The sequence below is a fragment of the Homarus americanus genome, unplaced genomic scaffold (assembly GCF_018991925.1).
Source record: "Homarus americanus isolate GMGI-L3 unplaced genomic scaffold, GMGI_Hamer_2.0 scaffold39618, whole genome shotgun sequence".
Lineage (NCBI taxonomy): Eukaryota > Metazoa > Arthropoda > Malacostraca > Decapoda > Nephropidae > Homarus > Homarus americanus.
Window position 1 is genome coordinate 122,531 of NW_024716984.1, and position 24,115 is coordinate 146,645.

The 24,115-nt window shown below is 38.8% G+C and overlaps 1 protein-coding gene across 1 annotated transcript in view; it reads left to right on the top strand.

Moving 5' to 3' along the window:
• The first annotated feature begins 617 nt into the window (after nt 1–617).
• The window catches only part of LOC121858770, a 29,692-nt gene continuing 6,194 nt past the window's right edge, over nt 618–24,115 (top strand). Inside the window, exons 1-17 of the mRNA XM_042355397.1 lie at nt 618–660; nt 1,373–1,447; nt 2,115–2,339; nt 5,193–5,879; nt 6,134–6,223; nt 7,517–7,688; nt 8,169–8,296; nt 8,561–8,755; nt 11,895–12,013; nt 12,612–12,801; nt 14,043–14,141; nt 15,476–15,664; nt 18,945–19,101; nt 20,210–20,382; nt 21,459–21,699; nt 22,091–22,244; nt 23,176–23,734. Coding sequence (XP_042211331.1) covers nt 1,373–1,447; nt 2,115–2,339; nt 5,193–5,879; nt 6,134–6,223; nt 7,517–7,688; nt 8,169–8,296; nt 8,561–8,755; nt 11,895–12,013; nt 12,612–12,801; nt 14,043–14,141; nt 15,476–15,664; nt 18,945–19,101; nt 20,210–20,382; nt 21,459–21,699; nt 22,091–22,244; nt 23,176–23,734 — 3,453 coding nt within the window. The 5' untranslated portion in view covers nt 618–660. The remainder of the gene's footprint in view (nt 661–1,372; nt 1,448–2,114; nt 2,340–5,192; nt 5,880–6,133; nt 6,224–7,516; nt 7,689–8,168; nt 8,297–8,560; nt 8,756–11,894; nt 12,014–12,611; nt 12,802–14,042; nt 14,142–15,475; nt 15,665–18,944; nt 19,102–20,209; nt 20,383–21,458; nt 21,700–22,090; nt 22,245–23,175; nt 23,735–24,115) is intronic.

Below are 24,115 nucleotides of genomic sequence, written 5' to 3' on the forward strand. Positions count from 1 at the left end.
GCACACGGCGTCTTAATTCGATTAATTGATTTATAATGTTACAATAAGCCATATAATAGATAGTAAGTATATATTATTCTCTTCTATTATTTAAATTTAATTATTTTAATGTGAATAAATATTTACTTCTAGAAAACCTCTCAAATAAAACCACTATTCAGGAGAGAGAACTTCAACAAGTGTGACAATGTTTTAGGAAGTTAAACTAAAATAAAAGAATAAAATTAAATGATTTACACATAACCTTGCTAAAAATTATTTGCGTATTAATTGTACATGTGAATAAAGTTGTACAATAAGGAAATTTAGTAGAATTATATTTTGTTTTTATAGATGGCGCTGCTATAGCTACAGTTTCTGGATATCAACAGGGTAGGGCGCCAAGGCATGTAATGTTAAAATATTTACCACAAACAAGACCAAGATAAAAAAAAATAAAGTTACAATTAATAAGCAAAATTAATCATCAAAATTAAATATGAACTTTTCTTATAATAGATATATTTTATTTGAAATAATAGACTGGATATATATTTAATTTATATTCATTTAAAATATAATGTAGTAAAAAGACGTTCATAGTACTTCGGTTAACATCGGCCATGCTCCCTCAACAGCTGTTCATTGGGGAAAAGTTTAAATGATTCCGAGTATTTCCTGGTGAGTTTTGTCTCTTACATCATATTAATCCACTTAATACTTTTATTGTCACTACTAACTTTAATAACAAACAATTTTCATTAATTTCAAACTAATTTTATTCTCGTAGGACTGAAGGTTTTGTATATATTGTGATTTTTATGTTAGGTGTTGGGAGTCTCATTATAAAACACTAATATATCACACAAGAACAGTTAATAATTATACAGGAACTACAACACAAGTCTTAACCATTAAATGAGAATAAAAGGAAGTTAATTAAAGATATCTGGCAGGTGTTATGGCCTCTCTTATATGGTCTGGTTATTGGTTCATATCTTCTTCTATTGATCTAATTTATGGGTTTTTTATGGTTAGGTTAGGTTCAGGTGACTGGTTTGTTGGTTTATTATTATTATTGTCTTTATTATTCCAGATTATTTCACCCATATTACTAATCTAACTCCCCAGGTAGTAGGGTATTATGGGGGTCCTACTAATCAAATGAAGAAAAAGAATAAATCACTAGTATTCGAGAAGTGATTAGCAGTTCGATTTATTCATCTAGGACCATTATTTGACTTCATTCCGGCTACATTTGGGTAATTAGTCGGACCGTATTATGGTAGTTAATTATAAGGTAATGTTAAGGTAAACCAAGGTATGACACTGTTTTATTACCGTGTGTTTTATTACCGTGTGTTTTATTAACGTGTGTTTGTTGTTTCAGAAGATGATGGCCAACTTGTCCAGAACATTAGAAAAGATCAAGAATGGGAAGTTGGTGGATATACAGGGTGATGTTGAGGTGAGTCAGTCTGGTGATGTTGAGGTGAGTCAGTCTGGTGATGTTGAGGTGAGTCAGTCTGGTGATGTTGAGGTGAGTCAGTCTGGTGATGTTGAGGTGAGTCAGTCTGGTGATGTTGAGGTGAGTCAGTCTGGTGATGTTGAGGTGAGTCAGTCTGGTGATGTTGAGGTGAGTCAGTCTGGTGATGTTGAGGTGAGTCAGTCTGGTGATGTTGAGGTGAGTCAGTCTGGTGCCACCCCCACAGTGAGACCTTATAGCCAACTCCTCTCTCTCCATGTAATCCGTTAGATGGGGGGGGTTTACACCTAACAGACACTCAATATTACGGACTCATCTTTATACGGTAGTTAGTTAGACGGAGGATCACGGTACATTGTTTGAGACACTGTATTACACTGGCTGTTATATTACTGTACTGCCAGGGAACACTCAGTTAAGAGGGGTTTTATTTTTAGGCAGAGCACCACAGTTGATAGGTTAGGTTAAGTTATTTGTGAGGATAACGTCATAGAAGAAAAGTGTTTCAAAAATATCTAAATTTTTTATTGCAAAGAAAAAAATTGTGTTGTCTGAGAGTAAAAATTTACCATATACTGTAGTGTACTGTTGACATGAACTAATACTGTGTGGAGGTTATGGTGTACAGTAGCTGTCTTGATATTGACAGAGGATTGTGGAGTTGGGCGGCAAGGACGGTACCGAGGGTCAACAGATGGTCCGTCGCTGCTCCAGGTACGCGTTCGAGAACCAGAACCTGGAGCGGCCGGTGTTCTCCGCCATGATGGATATTATCGACCTGGTCATTAAACACCAACACGTCCGCCTTGCCACTGAACCCTTGTTCCATCTTAACTCTATCTTTTACATCATTACTCTTGCTGCTCGGAGGAAGGTGAGTTACATGTATTGTGCTTCTTGTTATTATTTCCTTCCAGTTTAGGATAATGAACAAGTGTCTGGATAGTTTGTTGATGTAATCCTCTCCTTCCTCTTGTGTTGTTTTCCTTCAATGGACGAGTTGACGGTTCTGGGCAAACATAAGAAATACGCTCTGCCACTTGTAGAGTGATATGGGGTCTGCCCATATCGTCACCACTATTTTTAACCCATTTCGTCACCACGTTCATTCCCATCATTATATACACGAAAATAACTGTTGCTTGGGATAGAAAATCATAAAAAACACAGATATAAGGGTGGGTTTTTTTTTTTTTTTTTATACAGGGATTATCCCACCCAGGCACAGTTCACTGACCCACATCGGGGCCTGGGGGGCGAAAATGTAATAATAATAATAATAATTCAGATCAGTAAAATTTATAATAAAAATACAAAATTAAAATTTAAATAATAAAATAACAATAATGATGATAATAACAATAAAGAAATACAAAATGAAAAAAAATCGAGAGTTAAAAACAATATACTGTATGTATGTTGTGTTGTCAGAGAAACAATTGAGACCCTACAATTGTGTGTAAATGAGGCAGAAAGTCAGATCATCAACCTGGGACTTGGTCACATATGGCAGCAGGGTCTACCATTAGACTACACATTATGCTTCCAATATCTTCCCAGGTGGTAGTACCTCCCTGTTTGGTAGCTGCCTACTACCTCAAATGGAGGAAACTGCAGCGGGCCTATTGGCCTCAGTTTTCATTAGACACGGGCTTTCCTTGTCTCGTGTCTTCTTCCTTCATCCTCGTTATCACTTCCTTTAATTTCAAGTTTTCTTCTTTGACCTTCACTAACTCGGCCAGTAGTTCGGCCCTCAGAAGGGCACAGCCCTGTTCACAAATAGCACTAGCCATTACCGACAATAATTAATATTCATGTATTATAATAACAATACTTTTTGAGTCGTCTGTGTACATGTGTAATTTCTCTTCGTGTAAAATAATAACTTACAATTTGTCACCAATACCAGCGACTGTTAGTGGTGACGAAACGGATTTGATACTGGTAACGGAATGGGGTTTTGGTGACGAACCGGGTCGGTGACGAAATGGGGTGTATTTGGTATATATAATTTGTAATAAAAATTTAAAGTCCTGCTATAATAGTCGAGATAAGTTTATTTCTCTAGAAACAGGACCGCCATTTGCAATGACGTCACTGGTTTCAAACTCATCGCTGCAGTCGGAGGTCGTAGAAAGGATGGCCTCTTCAGACACCAAATGCCACGTTCAGGTAAGTTTTAAGGGTCATTTTTTATGGTTTAAGTCATGGACATTTCGTAAGTGAAGAAATGTGCCGTGAAGAGCGGCTTCAAACGTAGGGTGGATGGATATATGAGCGATAGGGGTTGAGTGTAAATGCGACTGCCCAGTATGGGCCAATAGGCCCGCTGCAGTTTCCTCCATTCTTATTTTCTTTTAGACATAAAAACTCCCATGTTCACATCAGCTCAGCTGTCATGTACTCTTACCTGGTAGACTTTCTCTTTTTTCAGTGTATTTACAGAGTACATCAGTATTTTCAGTGTATTTACAGAGTACATCAGTACTAGATGGAGATACGAGTCAATTTAGAAGTAATGACATTGTCTGGACTTTGTTTTGATAATGCCTGGTGGTAGTTAACATGACAACATAGTGCTGTTTTTGTTTTGATGATTCACTTATGAACCACCTTGATATATCATCATTTATATTAATTAGTGGGTAAAATTTTACTTGAACCACCACAAGTATTTTGATGTATAGATTCGAGATGGCTTTATTGGGTAAATTTTAAGTTTTGGTCTTCCCTGTACTTAGACATGCAGACTGTTTTTTTTTTGTCTGATCGATTGTGATGTGTTATGAATGATTTAGACCTTCATTTCTATTGGAAATCAATAGTTTTGAGTTACTACCCCCCTCCCTCCCTCCCTTACCCATGTATGTTAAGCTAACCTTATAACTCAACATATCCTAACGGCCTAACCTAACCTATGATCTGTATTTTCTTATGCGATCGAAAAATGTTTTGCGACAGAAATCCTGGAGAGATAATGTGTCTTATTGTTTTAAGTACGTAGTCTCAGTTAGAATCTTAAGGTTCCCCAGATGACCTAAACCAAAACAATACCAATAATGTTTATACTATGAAATTTGTTGTATGGGCAGCTAATATCATCCATTGAATTAGTTTATGTGCCTTGTAATATTTATATACTGTATTCAAAATAGTGTTACTGTGTTGCACAGAAAAGCACAATTAATTATCTAATAATATTTATTTACAGAGCCGAGAAGGTTGGACAACTATAGCTGGCTGCCTCCCACTGGGAAGCTTGCCCCAACCAGTGATGTCAACCAATCACAGAGCTTTTCACAGTCACGTGAATTTTTAGCAACTTTAACCCTTATTTTTGACACTTTTTGGCCCAATTTATTTTAAAATATTATTACCATAGTGAATTTAAGCGTTTTCTTTACCCATTGACCTGCCATCTTAGGAAAAAAATTTGACCGTCAACTCGTCCATTACCAACACGAAATAGAAGAGTAAAGATTGTAAACTGGTACAGCATAGTGATGTTCCTCAGCTTATTTTACCTGAAGATTGATTAATCACACTAATTCTAACCTAACCCCCTCAAGGAGCATTAGGATGGTTAATATTTAAGTGAAATAAGCTGGGGGAGTGACTCTGTAGGTGATTCATGTAGGTCTACCATCTGAGTTTCAAACAAAATAAAATGTTTAGATGTAGAGTATTGTCTGTGTTTATCAGGTTATACATTACTCTGTACTTGCAGGATCTTCACCAGTACCTGACTGGACTGATGGCAGGTTTAGAGCCTTACGTGAGTCAGTGTGACGCCACAAAGGGGGACGTTCAAGACATGCTCAAGGCCTTATCTCAATGTGTGTGGGAGGCTAGTCTGGCCAATGCCTCGCCTCAACAAACTCTCATCTTACAGAGATTTTCACTACAGTACCTCACTGCCGCGGGAACGAGCGTAGTTGATGTTTGCCAAAAAGTAACGAGAGTGCACCAGACTTTTACACGAGCACAAAAGTCAGAAGAAAACCTTGATAAGTTTTATGAGTTTGCCATCAACATGTTAACCACGGGGAGAGTTGAGACAGAGAAGACGTACGATGGAGAGGATGTGTTGGCTGTGTTTGGTCTAGTCATGGAGTATGCCAAGATTGTTGATAAACTGGACAAGTTTGCAAGCTTCAGTAAAATCACTCGACCCTTCGTCACTTTTTTTGAAAGCATTTGTGAAGAACAAATAATATTGGCCCTGAAAGTTGGCCTGAAGCTGGTGGAGGTGGGGATGGCTCTTAAGGCCGGCAAGTGTAAGGAAGAGATGATCGTTAAGTTGGTGATGTCGTGTAGTTTCGTCTCCAACATCTTGGAGCCAAACACAATCGTACTAGTGAGCTTACTGTACACTACAGAACTGTTTGAGTACGAGGGGAACGAAGATGCTTTGGTAAGACCTTTTGTCGTTATTGAAAGATTTTCTTCCTAGTTATAGCATGTGTTAGTACTATACTATTGTGCATTAGGCAGAGTAGCACTGCCATATAAGTACTGTATCACATCACTTGTTACTGCACCTCAATACACCAGGTAGATTGAAAAATTATTAATTTTGTATTTATTTATTTTTTATGTGCAAGCGATACATAACTATATTATTACTTTCTTATGTACCATTTATGATGATTGTGTTTATTTTTTCAGCACTCTCTAAGTAGTGAGACGTTGGCACTCCTGGTTAAGACTCTGCTGGCCAGATGCATCCCACCACTACCAGAGGACATCATCAGGAAGGTGAGTCTTATACTGCCTCTTGTGTTTACTCAAGAACCTAACGTTTACTACTACAGTACAGTGAAACGTCTTTTTATAACGGGCAGTATGAGAGGAAATTCCTTGAGATACCATACTGTACGGGGTCATTTGTTTTGTTTGAGAACCCTACATGGTTACTGCAGTTTTGGATGTGCAATAAACAGGAACTTGGATCATATTGTGAGGAACATAAAATGCTTTCTGCTGGCCTGATGTCGGCGCCAAGCCTGGCTGTTAAGCCGCTACCTCACTACTGCTGCAGATGCACCACGTGGTCAGGGTAGGTCCTGCAGCTCACACAGTGTTGGAGATAGTTCTTGTTCCTCATGTGAAGTAGTTAGGAATTCATAGTTCCTCACCTGGGTGGAGTAGGGAGTCCTCACTTCTCTCCTGGTGTAGTTAGGTGTGTTTCTTGTGTTCTCATCTAGTGTTGGTGGTGGCGAGTGTACCGCGGGCGGGTGTGTCACGTCAAGGGTCAGGTCAACACTGACCACTAAGCACAATTGTCACTAACAGTTGTTTTTTCTTTTGAGTTGAAATTGTCGCTTTTGTATATCACTTGTGGGTTGATGGTCAGTCTTTGCACTGTAGTGTTGGTAAATACAGATTTGAAGCAGGAGATGGGGCAGAGGAGGGCCTGACAGACCGGGCTGGCAGCTGTCTCCATGGTCAAGAGACCACGGGCATGTTAGCGGGCAGCGCCGACTGCACACGTCCTTACACCTATGAAGGCTGAGTGTGTGTGTGTTCATGATGATGATTAAATCTTAACGTAGCAAAGCAACAATCCACATTAGCTCCGGACCTCCCGTGTGTTCATGTATGTATGTGTGTGTGTGTGTGTGTGTTCATGTATGTGTGTGTGTGTGTGTGTCTGCAAGTATGTATGTGTAAGTGTGTGTGTGTGTGTGTGTGTTCACGTATGTCTGTGTGTTCATGTATGTCTGTCTGTATGTGTCTGTGTGTGTGTGTGTGTCTGTGTGTGTCTGTGTGTGTGTGTGTGTGTGTCTGTGTCTGTGTCTGTGTCTGTGTGTGTGTGTCTGTGTCTGTGTGTGTGTGTGATGGTTGTTTTGGCACTTCCCCATTTCATTGTATATTTGTCGTACACATTTTTTCTCCCATACCATTTCCTCCATATGTTTTTTCTTTCTTTTTTTTAAGTTTGTGGGAACGGAGGAAAACTTAAAGATAGATCAATATAACGTTTGGACAAATTAAAGATCTAGACAAGTTAGGTAGATGGGATTAATTGATTGGTGACTCTTCCCTCAGGTGGTCACTGTCCTTCACCTACAGTTGGGTTACTTTGTGGAACAGGTGAGTACTTCTACAGACCAGAACAAGACGTTGACTCAAGCCCTACACTGGGTCACGAAGGCAAATTCTTTCATTGCCACCTACTGCACTGATACAGCACACGCGTTGACCGGTATATACAATGTTGGTGAGTTAATGAGTTCTTGTGCTGTACTTTAGGTCAACACAGGTGATGAAGTATTTGAGAAGGATTGGTTAACTGATAGGCATATTAATTCCTAATTTGTCTTAATGGTTATACAGTCTATATAAAGTTAAGCCAAAATGTCCTGAATTATAGAATATTTATCCCAAACTTCACTAAAATATACAGTACCAAGGGTTATGCTGTGTTGAAGCATCATATACTGTACTTCTCTATTATTTCCCACATTAAGAGCAGCTTCCTGGCTTGTGTACATTTTTGACTGAGGTTCTCATAGTTATGGGTCGTGTCATTAAGACTACTACGGTACCTTGTTTCCCAGAGTTTGTGAACCCACAGTCAAACAGGCTTAGCTATTCCAGGGTACAGTATTGCTGTGACTTGGCTAGCACACACACGACACCACAACAACGTACACACGTAAGGAACATCTTAAAAGAAATGTGTATTTCTCGTCAATAGGCGTAAACTCGGGTAACTTGGGAGTGTTGGCGTTCCGGAACAACAGGTACGACATGGCCGCCAAAATCCTGGAGATGTATGTGGACATGCTGTACAGATATCACACAGCAGCCTCACAGGAGATGAAGGTAATTCTCTTATTTACTGATTTGGACTCCTCATTATTTATAGAATAAGAAATTAAATTGGTTAGATATGCCATATTTTCCCCAATTTTTTTCTCACTTTATATAGGGCAGGTGGAGTCATCAGCAAATACTGTACATATGCTTGAGATATGTTTATTTTGCCACTTTATCTCTCCTCTTGTTCTCAACCTGAGGTCCTCATATATACTGTACTAATGTTTATTGATGTATTCCACCGTGATGTTCCTTTCCTCTCCTCGATAGAACCTCGTAGGTCCGTCAATAAGCAAGAAGATACGGTTGTGGAGCGACTCCCTGAGGTACAACGAGCAGTGCTGGGAGGCTGGTGTGGCTGCTGCTCGGGGACACCTCATGGGCTTCCTGTCTCGGGAGGACCTGTTCACTATGTGGATTAAGTGCAAAAGGGACGTCGTAAAATATAAAAATAAAACATTAAAAGTGAGTCTCCGATGAAGAATCTGTTACCCATATAACACAGCTTGTATTTATAGGTTAATTTATAATGAACATATTAGTGTTTGATTTATTTTAAGAATAATGACGCATTGGGTAAACTTCTCTGAGTTTGATAAGCAATAATTTTCCTTCTAATTTTTTTGGGGGGATGACTGTTTTAGGGGGTGTGTGTGTGTGTGTATTTGTGGCTGTGTGTGTGGTTTACTTCAGATGGAGGGTCCTGGATCTTAGTAAAGTAGTTATTTAGGTTGTACAGTGATCCCTCAGTTAACAAACGCCTCGGTTAACAAAATTTCAGTTAACGAATTACCTTCCATAAGAATCTTCATTTCGGTTAACGAAATTCTTACGAAATCATGTCAACATGTTTTCACTTGCTCACCAGCTGGAATATTAGTCCGCCAATACAGTAATCGGTTCTAGGGCTTAAATTCGTTCCCATTTGAGTAAATATCAAGAAGGTTGTACTATTCAATAATTTTCCAAGTTTTATATTAAAATTTTTAGTCATTTTAACACTTATTTAACATAACTGGAGTACAGGAAACTAGTTTTTGATGCGCAAATCAGCCACTTGACTCGCCCACAAAGGCGTCAGTTTGTATCTCTGGTCAGTGGAGGTAACATCTTGCTTGTGGCTCTCTTGAACACAAACTATTTTTACGTTTTTACAGTACAATTATTCGTCAATCTGAAATTGATTTAACATATTGATAATATATAGCACAGTGCAGTGTTGATTTAAATAAAATAATCTTTATATACAGCAATTAAACTTTAAATTTTAGTGTTGAAATTAAATCCAGCGTGGGTCCAAAGAAATCTAGAAAGGCGATTTCAAGCCAGGTAAAACAGGAAATAATAAAGAAATACGAACAAGGCATTAGAACAAGTGTGCTTAGTAACGACTATGGCATGTCGGTATCAACTGTGACGACAATTCTTGCACAGAAAGACAAGTTCAAGGAAGTGAAAGTGAGAGACAAATCTATCAGAGTGTTTGGAGGTAGATCCTTAATTGCAGAAACAGAGAGGTTACTTCTCATTTGGATTAAGGAAAAGCAAATGAAAGGAGATTCAATTTCGACAGAATTTATTTGTGAAAGACCCAGGGAAATTTACGAACATTTGAAGGAAGAGCAACCTGGTTCTTCTGGCACAGAGTTTGAAGAGTTTAGGGCCAGCAAGGGCTAGTTTGAAAAATTTAAGAAAAGAAGTGACATTTTCAGTGTTATTAGGCATGGTGAGGCTGCTGGTGCAGATAAAGAAGGAGCAGCAAAATTTGTAGTGGATTTTAAGGAACTGGTGGAGGAAGAAAATTATCCTCCACAGCAAGTGTTCAATGTGGACGAAACTGGGCTGTTCTGGAAGAAAATGCCCAAAAGGACATTCATCACCAGAGATGAAGCCTCTTTACCTGGGCATAAACCCATGAAAGACCGTCTCACTCTATTGCTTGGTACCAATGCTTCAGGGGATTTCCGACTGAAGCCTATGCTTGTCTACCACTCTGAGAACCCCAGGGTGTTCAAGCAACAAAAAGTGGGAAGAGGAAAGCTAGGAGTTTATTGGAAGTCCAACCGTAAGGCATGGGTGACAAGACAGCTCTTTAATGAATGGGCTGTTGAGGTGTTTTGCCCTTCTGTGAAGAGCTACCTAACCAATAAACTCCCTTTAAAGGCTCTTCTCCTTATGGATAATACCCCTGGTCATGACCCTGAACTTGCCAGCACTTTGGAGGCTCGATTTGACTTTGTCAAAGTGTTGTTTTTGCCTCCCAACACTACATCAATCATACAGCCAATGGACCAGAATGTAATCAGCAACTTCAAGAAATTGTACATGAAGAAAATGTTCAGAAGGTGTCATCAGGCAACTTCCACTGATCCTGATATATCACTGGCACAGTTCTGGAAGACACACTTTAACATCCTGGAGGCTGTAAAATTGATTGTCTCATCATGGCGAGAAGTCTCCATGAGATCCCTCAATTCTGCATGGAAAGCACTGTGGCCATCAGCAGTCCATGATTTTGAGGGATTTGAGGAAGAAGGAGAGTTGGACAAGGAGATTGTGTCCATTGGTCAGTCAATGGGCCTCGAAGTGGAGGAGGAGGATGTGGAAGAGCTTGTGATGTCTCATGAGCAGGAACTTACTCCTGAAGACTTGCAGCAACTGGATGAGATGTTGGAAGCTGACAGTGGTGAGGAGGAAAGGGAAAGTGATGACTATATGTCTTCTTCAGATTTGAAGGATGTTCACTACTGGGAGAAAGTCAGGAAACTGGCTTCAAGGCATCCAGATGTGGAAACAAGAGAACCTATTTTGTGTAATGTTGAGGACAGAGTGGTCTCCTTCAAAATTCAGTTAATGATGAGGAGGAGAAATGCCCCACAAACAAAAATCGACAGTTTCTTCTCTAAGAGGCAGCAGGAGAAAGATGCTACCCTTCAGCCTTCCACTTCAAAAAGGAGAGAGAATTTTCCTGCTGGAGAATCTGTCAGTCCAGAGGTTCCTGACATTTTTATGGAAGGTGACTCGCCTTCCAAGAAGCAGTAAAATGCTTCTCCACTTCCTTCTCTTCTCCCTTCTCCTCCTCCACCTCCCACTTCAAATTCACATCATCATCATCATCCAGGAGCCTTCTACATACACACCTCAAAGTAAGTGTACTTTACTGCATTTTTTTTTTACTTTATATAATTTTCGGTGAGCTGGAACCAATTACCCAAAACCCCATTGAAACAATGGTTTCGGTTAACAAAATTTTCAGTTAACGAATAACCTTCTGGAATGAATTGTGTTCGTTAACCGAGGGACCACTGTATATTCCTGCAGGAGCCTTATATCTGCTTATGATGTTTAACCAGTTTCCTAGGACCTCTCATGATGGTGTTATGTTGAACTAGCTTAAAGTGTGTGAATGATAGTAAGAATTAGTTGGAGTGACATATTGAGGGTGTTTGTATATTAATTAAAAGTTGTAAATAGTTGTGAGTATTCTCCACACAAAACTTTCAATACTGGTTTGTGTTAGAGGAAATGGCAAATGGAGCATTACTATACTTGGTTATTATTGTTGTTGTTGTGGTTAATATGATGAAATTTGTGTCCTGTGTAGGGTTTAACTGTGTGTGATGTTGTGAGTGAAGCCCAGAAGAAGTACGGTAAGGCAGAGGGAGTCTCGATCAACGAGGATGAACTACTTCTGACAGAAATCAAGTATTATATGAAACAAGAGTAAGTTAACATGTCTCATTTACTCAACAAAACGCCTGACACATTACCTTACACTTCATCACCTTGGGTCAAAATTTACTTCATGTTCAAATTTCATACACAGCTGCTTTATGTACTCCTGAACTTGCTGAGTAAGGATCTAGGATAAAAATTCCAACTTTGAGTCTAGTTAATGTTAATTAATGACCTGTGAAATAATTACAACATATTTAGGATATATTAAAACTACAGTTGTTTATACCTGTACAGTAACTTGAGAATATAGATAGGGAACTAGACTAGGGTGGTGGTGGTGGCTGAGAGTAGAGTTCCTACCACAGTAAAGTATGCAGTTCAGTACTACACTATGTAAACTAATGGTAGAAAATATATTCAGAAATGAGAAGTGATTAAATTATGATCATTTTAATAAGTCAATCATACCGTGCAAAGAACACATTATAATACATGTTGTACTGAACTATACATTGATAATATGCTCACAGTGCTGTGTCTTGTAAGCCTTGAGAGACTGTTTGTAACCAATACTGGTTCATCAGGACCGAGGTTTTGATTTGTATTACCGAATCTGTAAACAAATTTCTCGCGTTTTCCCCAGTAATGACACATTTATGGATAGACTCTCATGTGGGAGGAAACTGGTTGAGTGTGGGAACAGTGTGAAGATAAAGGTGCGAGGCCTTCTGGCAGTGAGTGAGGCACTGTGGCACTGTCCTAAACTCGCTACTCTTCAACAGGAGGCCTTAAACAGTGCTAACACAGCCATTAACATGTTAAAGGAAGCCTCTGTAAGTATATACTGTATCTTGTTTCAGTTCAGTTGTCTGTGTTAGGACACCTGTCAAAACTGTCTCTTTCTCTCTCTCTCCCCCCTCTTCTCTCTCTCTCTTTCTTTACTCTCTTCACTCTCTCTCTGCGTATGGTTTACCACGTAGACTCTTTGTCTGGAGAAACTGTTCATGTTTCACCTTAATACTCTGGCCTTACCTGACCTGATCTAACCTCTAAACAAATACTATATTATCTCTTGGTTCAGTAACTAGGTTACCTCTCTCTGCTCTATTTTCTAAAATTTAGTTCTTCCATCTTTAATGAAGAGGATTTTCTGGTCATGATATTTAAAACCATTTCCACCATGTCATCATTTCACCATATTTTGTAACTGCAACCATGTAATGTGTCTATATATTTAATAGATGCATTCACAGATATTAAACATATTTATAAAGTGTCCAGTTCACCCAAAGATTAAATACCCAAACTTATTTCACCTGAAGATTAACCACCTGAGTGTTGTGCCTGGGAAGCTTAGGATAGGTTAGAGTTAGGGTGGTTAATCTTCAGGTGAGATTAGCTGGGGCGTTTGATCTGAACGTCTTGGTATTGGTTAAGGCTGGTTTGTGTGAGGCAAGAGAGAGAAATCATATAAATATTTTAAGGTCTTGATGTGGAAGGGAACATGATAACAGTAGTGAGTGGAGGAAAAGTCATTGTTTTCTCCTCACTCCAGTCGCCCATCATTTACAACGCAATGTACCGACCAGTAAAAAATAATTAAAATACTGTAGCTGTGATTATAATTTGTTTTGTATTTGGATAATTGATTTTTTTTTCAGGGATTATCCCACCCGGGCACAGGTCACTGACCCACATCGGGGCCTGGGGGGCGAAAGTATAATAATAGTAATAATTAATAAAAATTGATGAAAATTATACCACCAAAATAAAAAAAAAAATAATAATAATAACCAGAAATAAATACACGAATGATAAAATAAATCAAGAGTAAGAAACAATATATGTATGTTGTGTTGTCAATAGTAAGAGAAACAATTGAGACCCTGCAATTGTGTGTAAATGAGACAGAAAGTCAGATCATCAACCTGGGACTTGGTCACACAGGGTCTACCATTAGACAACACATTAAGTTTCCATTATCTTCCCTGTTTGATAGCTGCCTAATACTGTACCTACAGTTATTGAGTGTTAGTTTTATCTTATCTGTTGTTTAATGTTTTCTTTATTTCAGTGTGGTGGTGAATGTGACCCCAGCCTGCAGGAACTGAAGGCTATGGCATACTTCTGGGTCTACCTGTGTCAATTGCAAGAAATGTCAGATATAGTGGCAGTAAGTACAGTACACCAGTTTAAGGTTAAGATTCGTTTTATACACTAGCCAGTATCTCCTAGGACATGGTATCTATTTACAATCTTACCTTATACATGTCCTTAACTAACCTCCAACCCTCCTGGAAAATTATGATTTGATGAAAATTGCATAAAAATAATTTTGGGAAAAAAATTATACTATGTGCCGCGTGCCATTTCATGGCAATTACTTGGTCGCATGATTCTTTGTTACACTCCCATTGGATGCTTTCAAATCATGCACGAGATTCAAAAGACAAAAGGAGGCAGCCAGCCAGTTGCAACATGGCCTGTGAGCAGGCACAGACTCTTTCCTAACTACTGTGAAAAAAAATTTTCAGGATGAGGCGGCAAATGTTAGGTTAGGTTAGGTAAATATATTTTTATGGTGTGTTTTTATATGCTTTCTGCCAAATTTGACCTCTGTCTCCATGGAAAACTGGTAGTTTATTTGGAATTTCAAAACTAATTTTCTTCAAAACTACTACGGTAGTTTCCCAGGGGAAACGAGGGTCGTTTTTTTAAGAAAGCAAATAAAATGCATCAGAAAAATGTTTTTAACTAAAAATAACGTTGGTGCATAAAACGAATCTTTGTCCAGTTTAAAAGGTTCCTCAAGATGATGCCCCTCTACTGAATCTCACTAAAATATTTCTTTTCATTCTCTTGTTACTCCTGCTAGTGGTGGGTCATGTGAGTAGGGCAGTCAGTGTTGTGTGTGTCTGAATGATGAAACAAGGCTGGAAAGACCTATACTAGACTAAAAAAAGAATGCCCTGATTTTCATGTACAGTATAATCATTTAAAAGCTGGACTTTCTTTTTTTGGTGACCTTGTACAGTGTAGCTACCATAACCCTGTCTGTATTTTAGGGGTCAGGTCAAAGGTTACTATCAGGCTCATAGTGTACTTTATGGTTATGTTGTATTAGTGTATGGTATGTGTGGTCTTGTTATTGCATGAAGTACTGTACACACAGGTCTTCTTCTTTCAGGTGGTGCATCCTGTCATGTATAACTGCTCATACCTTCCCTAATGTGGTTTTGACTCTTTCCTTCCTCTTGTCTTACAGTACACTCACATAACTCATCTTTATCAGTCTACCATGAACTATATAGTCTCTGACACTCCATCGCCAAACCAACACAAAGATTTCTCCTTGTGTCACGTTTAGGTATTTCTGCAGTAAACATATTCTCTCTCTCTCCTCTCCTCTCTATCTCTCCCCTTGTACTTGCACACTTACCTTTACACTGTGGACTCTCAGATATGAGGAATTTGTCACATAAAGGAAGGTGTTTTTGTCATTCACAGGAACAGGTTAAAGATTTGGAGAAGCCTGTATCCCTGACTGCTCAAGCTACAGACCTTGGGGAGGAGGTTCAGGAGAATGATGAATGTCATGTTCGTCCTGCAGCCGCTTCTCTCACACTACATGACCAGGACGTCTCCCTCACTCCCCTTCACACTGCACTCAAGATCTGGGAGGAGCTTAGTTCTCAGGTCAGTGTTCTTGTTGCTCCTAGTGTACAGTATAGGGATCTTCATATTAATGTTCAGATGTACAGTCAAGTACTAAAGTCTATTCGCTGCTCCTCCTAAACCACGAACCCCAAGATTTAGTCATGAATCCGAAGCATTTATGGACAGAATAATGTATCAGTCTTTTGCTTCAGGTTCGTGCATCTGAATCTCGGGGTTCGTGGTTCAAGGGGAGAGGCAAACAGACTTTAGTGGTTGACTGTACTGTACTGTAGTGAGAAAGAGAATGTCACTCTCTTTACACTTTCCTGAACAGTTGTGGACAAAAAGAATTCATCAGTGAGGGAGGGACGTGGTGTATGTGAGGTGAGGTGTGGACTTTTTCAGCACAGCCGGTGAAAAGTCTCCTGAAACTTTCAACTATTTACATCATTTTGTGGCTATTTTGGTGCATTGAGTTAAAGACAACATATTGCTAGTACAGTGGTCCCTCGGTTAACGAGCACAATCCGTTCCAGAAGGTTGCTCGTAAACTGAAAAACTCGTAAACCGAAGTCATTGTTTCAATGGGTTTTGGGTAATTGGTTCCAGCTCACCGAAAATTGCCTAAATTCAACAAAAAAGGTTGAAAAGTACACTTACTTTGAGGTGTGTATGTAGAAGGCTCCTGGATGATGATGCTGATGTGAATTTGAAGTGGGAGGTTGAGGCGGAGAAGGGAGAAGAGAAGGAAGTGGAGAAGCATTTTACTGCTTCTTGGAAGGGGAGTCACCTTCCATGAAAATGTCAGGAACCTCTGGACTGACAGATTCTCCACCATGAACATCCTCTCTCCTTGAAGTGGAAGGCTGAGGACTGGCATCTTATTCCCTCTGTCTTTTACTGAAGAAAGTGTCAATTGTGGTCTGTGGGGAATCTCTCCTCCTTATCATTAACTTATGTTTAAAAAAGGAGACCATTGTGTCCTCAACATGACACAAAGTTAGTTCAGATTTTTCCACATCTGGGTGCCTTGAAGCCAGATTCCTGAACTTCTCCCAGTAGTGAACAACATCTTTCAACTCTGAAGTTGACATATGGTCATCATTTTCCTTTTCCTCCTCACCACTGTCAACCTCTAACATCTCATCCAGTTGCTGCAAGTCTTCAGGAGTAAGTTCCTGCTCATGAGACATCACAAGCTCTTCCACATCCTCCTCCTCCACTTCAAGGCCCAATGACTGACCAATGGACACAATATCCTGGTCCAACTCTGTGTCATCCTGAAATCCTTCAAAATCATGGACTACTGATGGCCACAGTGCTTTCCATGAAGAATTGAGGGATCTAGTGGAGATTTCTTGCCATGATGACACAATCAATTTTACAGCATCCAGGATGTTGAATTGTGTCTTCCAGAACTGTTTCAGTGTTAGTTCAGGATCAGTGGAAGTTGCCTGATGACACCTAAAAATTTTTTTCATGTACAACTTCTTGAAGTTGCTGATCACATTCTGGTCCATTGGCTGTATGATTGATGTAGTGTTGGGAGGCAAAAACAACACTTTCACAAAGTCAAATCGAGCCTCCAAAGTGCTGGCAAGTTCAGGGTCATGACCAGGGGCATTATCCATGAGGAGAAGAGCCTTTAAAGGGAGTTCATTGGTCGTTAGGTAGCTTTTCACAGAAGGGCAAAACACCTCAACAGCCCATTCATTAAAGAGCTGTCTTGTCACCCATGCCTTACGGTTGGACTTCCAATAAACTCCAAGCTTTCCTCTTCCCACTTTTTGTTGCTTGAACACCCTGGGGTTCTCAGAGTGGTAGACAAGCATAGGCTTCAGTCAGAAATCCCCTGAAGCATTGGCACCAAGCAATAGAGTGAGACGGTCTTTCATGAGTTTAGGCCCAGTTAAAGAGGCTTCATCTCTGGTGATAAATGTTCTTTTGGGCATCTTTTTCCAAAACAGCCCAGTTTCGTCCACATTGAACACTTGCTGTGGAGGATAATTTTCTTCCTCCACCAGTTCCTTAAACTCCACTAAAAACTTTGCTGCCCCTTCCTTATCAGCACTAGCAGTCTCACTATGCCTAACAACATTAAATATGTCATTTCTTTTCTTAAATTTTTTGAACCACCCTTTGCTGGCCCTAAAATCTTCAAATTCTGTGCCTGAAGAACCAGGTTGGTCTGTCTTCAAATGTTCATAAATCTCCCTGGCTCTTTCACAAATAAATTCAGTGGAAACTGAATCTCCTTTCATCTGTTATTCCCTAATCCAAATGATAAGTAACCTCTCTGTTTCTGCAATTAGGGATCTACCTTTAAACACTCTGGTAGATATATCTCTCACTTTCACTTCTTTAAATTTTTCTTTCTGTGCAAGAATTGTCGACACAGTTGATGTCGACATGCCATATTCTTTGCATAGCGCATTTGTTCTAATGCCTTCTTCATGTTTTTTTATAATTTCCTGCTTAGTTTGGATTGATATGGCTTTTCTTGATCTCTTAGGCCCCATGCTGGATTCAAGCAATCTCAACACGTGATATTTTAAGTTTAAACTTGCTGTAAATAAAGAATATTTTCTTTAAAATAACACTGCACTGCGCTATATGTTGTCAATATGTAAAATAAATTTCAAAATGACCAATAATTTGCTTGGAGACAGAAAAAAAACATTTAGTTGAAGAGAGTCAAGCAAGATGTTACCTCCACTGGAAAGACAGAGAGACTAACGCCTGTTTGGTGTGTTGATAGGCTGGATGGCGCGCATAAAAATAGTTTTCTTACCTTCAGTTGTGTTCAATAATTGTTAAAATGACTAAAAAATTTAATATTATACTTTTAAAATTATTGAATAGTATAAACTTCTTGATATTTACTAAAATAGTCAGGAATTTAAGCCCTAGAACCGATTACTGTATTGGTGGACTAATACTAACAGCTGGTTGACCGCCAAATGCAAGCGAAAATATGTTGAGGTCAGCTCATAAGAAACTCGTTAACCGAAGTTAAGAATCTTATGGAAGGTAACTCGTTAACCGAGGGAGCACTGTATACAGTAAGTTGTGCCTGCCTCATAATTAAACAGAAATATAGAAATAATTCAGTTTGTTGTGTGAAAAGAAAATAGCAGTCTCCACCAAGTCTCCACCTAGCCCCTCCTTCCCTGTTGATTTTTTCCCTTCAACTGTACATAATTACCAAATATGATGAAAGAAATAAACCCCAAGAGAGAGAGACATATAAACAATTAAGGTTCATTTTGTTATATCAATACCCACGTCGTACATTACAAACCCGAGCATTTGCATTTAGGACGTGACCCTCGGAGACGTGGAGATGACGTGCGAGTGTCTGACATCCGCGGGCTATGTATATCAACTGTGTGGTGTGGTCGCTCCCACTGTGAGGGCTTGGGTCTCTCTTGTGTCCATAGCTCGCAGGTATTCTCTTCACACCTTCCTCATTAAAGGTTTGTACTCCCACTTCTCAACACTAGTATAATTATGTACTGTAGTACTGTATTGTATGACCTTGGGGTTAATAATAATTAAGTCCTCCTCAGTAATTGGTTGAGACTTGATAAACCAATTTTGTTAACTTTTTGTTTTAAGCCGGAGCTGCATATTTTTTTATTACTGTACAGGTGCTCCTCTACTTAAGAACGTTCAACTTACAAACTTTCAGAGATACAAACATCATTACAGAGGGGGGTTACCTGCCAGAACAGGTGTTTAATGTGGATGGGACTGGATTATTTTGAAGAAAATTCCAGATAGAACAAACATTACCTAAGAGGAGAAGAGGGAGCCAGGTTTTAAGGCTGTATTAAAGGGTATAGCTGTACTAAGGATCCATAATCTTTTCATTTTTTACAATATGTTTGGCATCTACAAGAGTAAAGTTGGACTTACAGACAAGCCTCAAGAACGTAACTTGTTCGTAAGTAAAGGAGCACCTGTAATACGTATTATTGTTATTATTACTGTATTATTATTATTATTATTGTTATTATTATTACTACTACTACTATTATTATTATTATTATTATTATTATTATTATTATTATTATGTTTAATGAATGGAAATAATATCATAGATCATGAGAGAAGGTTCTAGGCCCCCAACCCAAGATGCTGTACAGTATCCTGGTTTATGAAGGCTTATGCATATGACAGCAGTTGTCTCGGAGACTGTTGGCTGCAGGTCTATTTGTAAACTTTGTCCAGGCAACAGATACAAGAAACATTAACTTTGTGTAAATTTAACTCTTTCGATGTGAATCCCAAGTAGGTAGCTGTACCCTCAGTATGAAGGAAAAGTTAAATATTAAAAAAAAATTAAATAAATTACCTTCCGTTGTTTGCCACATAAGCTACGGCAATCACATCAAAAGGGTTAAAATTTAGGCAAGAATAGGTTAGGATAGCCTTAGTTATGTTATATATTAAGTTTGGAATTTGCTTTGTGTCCCCAACTAACATAATGGACCTGACCCTTACATATGGTCTTGCAGTTTGTTTTCACCTAAGTTTACATGCATGTCATACAAGAATGTATCTCTTATCATCATCCCTTAGGTATAAATGAGCTGCTACTAGTAGTTCCTGAGTTAGTGCCTGTTGAGCTTGTGAAGGAGGTGGAGGCAGCAGTGGCATCCTACCAAGAAGCTAATGCTCAAGATTCTTCTCTTATCTACCTCAACATCACCACCACTGCTGCCATAGCTTACTACCACTTCAAGATGGGACAGGTGTGGTACTGTATATTAAGAGCCAACACATAGTCTCTCTTCCCTTACTGTTGTGATATTTTTCCTTCTAAACCTAACATCATCCAACAGTAGAGTCAGTTCAAGAATCACTTGACTATCCTGTCATTGTGAAGTAGGTGTTCCTGTCTCTCACATTGTTAATTATTTCCACAATGTTGTAATTACTTGTCCACTTTAATTACTTACCGTATTTTTCGGCTTGGAAGACGCTGCATTGTGGAAGACGCACCCTGATTTTGGAAATTCATTTTTTTTTTACGGGGATTAGTCCACCTGGGCACAGGTCACTGACCCACATCGGGGCCTAGGGGGCGAAAATGTAATAATAATAATAATAAAGAACCATAAAGAAATACAAAAATGAAAAAAAATCAAGAGTGAGAAACAATATACTGTATGTATGTTGTGTTGTCAAAGTAAGAGAAACAATTGAGACCCTGCAATTGTGTGTAAATGAGGCAGAAAGTCAGATCAGCAACCTGGGACTTGGTCACAATTTTCATGATGCCATAAGGCAGCAGGGTCTACCAATATCTTCCCAGGCAGTAGTACCTCCCTGTTTGGTAGCTGCCTACTACCGACACCGGTGAAACCGTTGCTTGATAATTATACAGCCCTTTTGGCACAAGTACACACACCTCTTTGAATATCATCACTTAGAACTGCTTATCAATCGTCATTTTCATCAATTTAAAAAAAAAATCTGTTGAAGAAGGTGAAGTCTTTAATACAGCACTCATTTTATACACCAATAGTTTTATAGTACTGTATAGAGAATACTTGTAATTATTAAGTACTGTAACGAGGTAACAGTCTTTGTAAGGGGCTGATTTCAGTTGACCCTAAGAAAACCTCTGCTACAACTATCAACTAACGTCCTGGAAGACGCATGGTAATCTTCAAGATATATTTTTGTCATAAAAAGTGCGTCTTTTAAGCCGAAAAATGCGGGAACCAGTTTATAGTTATGTCCCCATCTCCAGGTGTGATTATGTACAGATTAATGCCATAAAATGTTTCTGAAACATATATTTTTTTTTGGTGGTGTATTGTAGTACAAGGAAGGTGGGGAGTATATAAGTCGAGCCCTGAAGACAAAGGTAATGGAGAAGCAGACCATCGGAGCCACAGAGGTGCAGACCCTGGTGCACCTGGTGGCCTCTCTCTATGCTTCGCTGCCCCCATGGCTGCTGCAGCCTGACCACCGGCCCTCAGAACCCTGTGCATTCTTGGCCTTAATGGCATGCAGGCAGTCCATAGCTCTTATGAAAACAAATACATCGTCTATAAATAATGGTAAATGTTGTTGTCAAGTTGCTAACATAACACAAACAGTATTCTAAAGTTATTGCAATACTGAAACACTTGAGTCATTTGGGGAATATTACCTGTATCAGGTGCCTCTGTCACTACTACCAGTTTTGACTTTGTGCCCAGCCAAGCCCCTATTGTCTAGCCTGAGACCACCAACATTCATCACTTTTTCTTGGTTATCTTTCTGTCTTCTGAAACTACACAAGAAGATAATTTATGCTTCATGAATATGTAAATACAACACCATATTTGAGTTTTCTTTGTTGAATTAAGACCTTCTTGACTATCTTAAGTTATTTTTAAAAAATCCTTCAAAATGCTCTTCTGTTTATTACACAACAGTTTTTTTTATGGTGGTGATGTTTCATAACAGAATTGATATGCTGGAGGCACAAACTAGCTTGGCTGCACATAATAACAACCACCTGGATGGGACATCTGTTCATAAACTCTGTCCAGCCTCGACCAGCAAGAGCCTACCTCAAGGAGTCTTTCAGGATTGCTCAGAAAATGGCACTTCCTCTCAGGTTAGTGCTAGTGTTTGGTAGATCACAATGGGTGTTAAAGAGTTCACCTCACAGTACTTCAGGGGCAAGATGAGGCTATGTGAGGTTGTGAAGTGTTTCTGCTTCTTGTGTCACCGTGCACCATTCTACCCTACCCTGCCATATCTTCCCAGTTACCATGCACCATTCTACCCTACCCTGCCATATCTTCCCAGTTACCATGCACCATTCTACCCTACCCTGCCATATCTTCCCAGTTACCATGCACCATTCTACCCTACCCTGCCATATCTTCCCAGTTACCATGCACCATTCTACCCTACCCTGCCATATGCAGAAGTACGATTGAATGAATGGAGAGAGACGGGGTGGGGGGGTGTATGTGTGTAAGTATATTTGCTCTTGATTCTCCTGTTAATTAAATACTCTAATGCTACCTGGGGGGGGTGGGGGGGGTTATGTTGTTATTGTTAAGGTGGTCATTGTAATAGTTGCCAGCAAACATAACTACAGTGCTGTAATATTTTAGATGGGTCTTGTATACAAGTATTGTAGTCTGTTTAGCATATCTGTATTAACTCTGTGCTGTTCTTTAATTTTGTCTATGCACACTCGCCACAAAAAGTTCTCGGATGCTCTTAGGATCATACAATATGACTAAATGAATGAGAAATCTAATCATTGCTTTCTTGAGGAAGTTTTATTTCAAATTAAATTACTTCCTTTCACCTGTAAATACTATAAAGACAAGCAGCATATAATATTACAATATATTGAGTCACTTCACAACCAGGCATACCAACCATTCTGAGATGACACGAGCCATAGTGCTCATTCTCAAATCTGTCATGCCCAGTTGTTCGAGCACTTTTTGTGGCAATTGTACTGTGTTGTTACATGAATTCATTTGAAGGGTTTTCATTGGTATTTGTGACAAGTTTTTAATTTACAGAACTGCAGAGTTACTGGAGTTGCTGGCATGGGTAGACCTCCAGTGTGACCAGGTTGATGACTGCTTGTTTAAGATTGACATTCTAAAGTCTATCCTTGTGGTTCATTCACCATGTGACCAAACTGTAGCAACCATAGTACCTGAGTTTTCTAAGCTAACCATATCCCACAACAAGTCTAAAAGTAAGAAAGTACGACAACAACCTCATCATCAGAAGACGGGCAGAGTTGTGTTTGAGGAAAGCGAGAAGATGAGGGCAGCGAGTAGGCTGCCAGAATTTAAACTAAGGAAAATAACTGGTAACCCAGCAGTGGTCAAGATTGGATCACAAAATCAACTCGTTCACTTTGGTAATCAAGAGCAGCCCACTTCTCCAATCACGGACCATCTCAAGAAGACGACGGTACTACAGTTTGAACCCTGCCCGAGGAGGACCTCCGAGTGTGATACGTGTGCCACACCTGCTGTTCAGTACCTCTGTATCTCAACAAATGTACTCTTAGGACGAATACATTCTCTTCAGGGACAGAGTGGAGTGGCTCACAAATGCTTCAATATGGTTGGTAACAGGACATACTTTACCACGTTGGTATAATTAACCTGTCAACTAATCTCCTCAACTTTAGCTTCCTGGGAACTGCACTTATTCAAATTTTGTTGTTCATTAAAAGAATATGGAAAGAACATACCTAATTTATATATATATATATATATATATATATATATATATATATATATATATATATATATATATATATATATATATATATATATATATATATATATATATATATATATATATATATATATATATATCTATATATATATATATATATATATATATATATATATATATATATATATATATATATATATATATATATATATATATATATATATATATATATATATATATATATATATTATATATATATATATA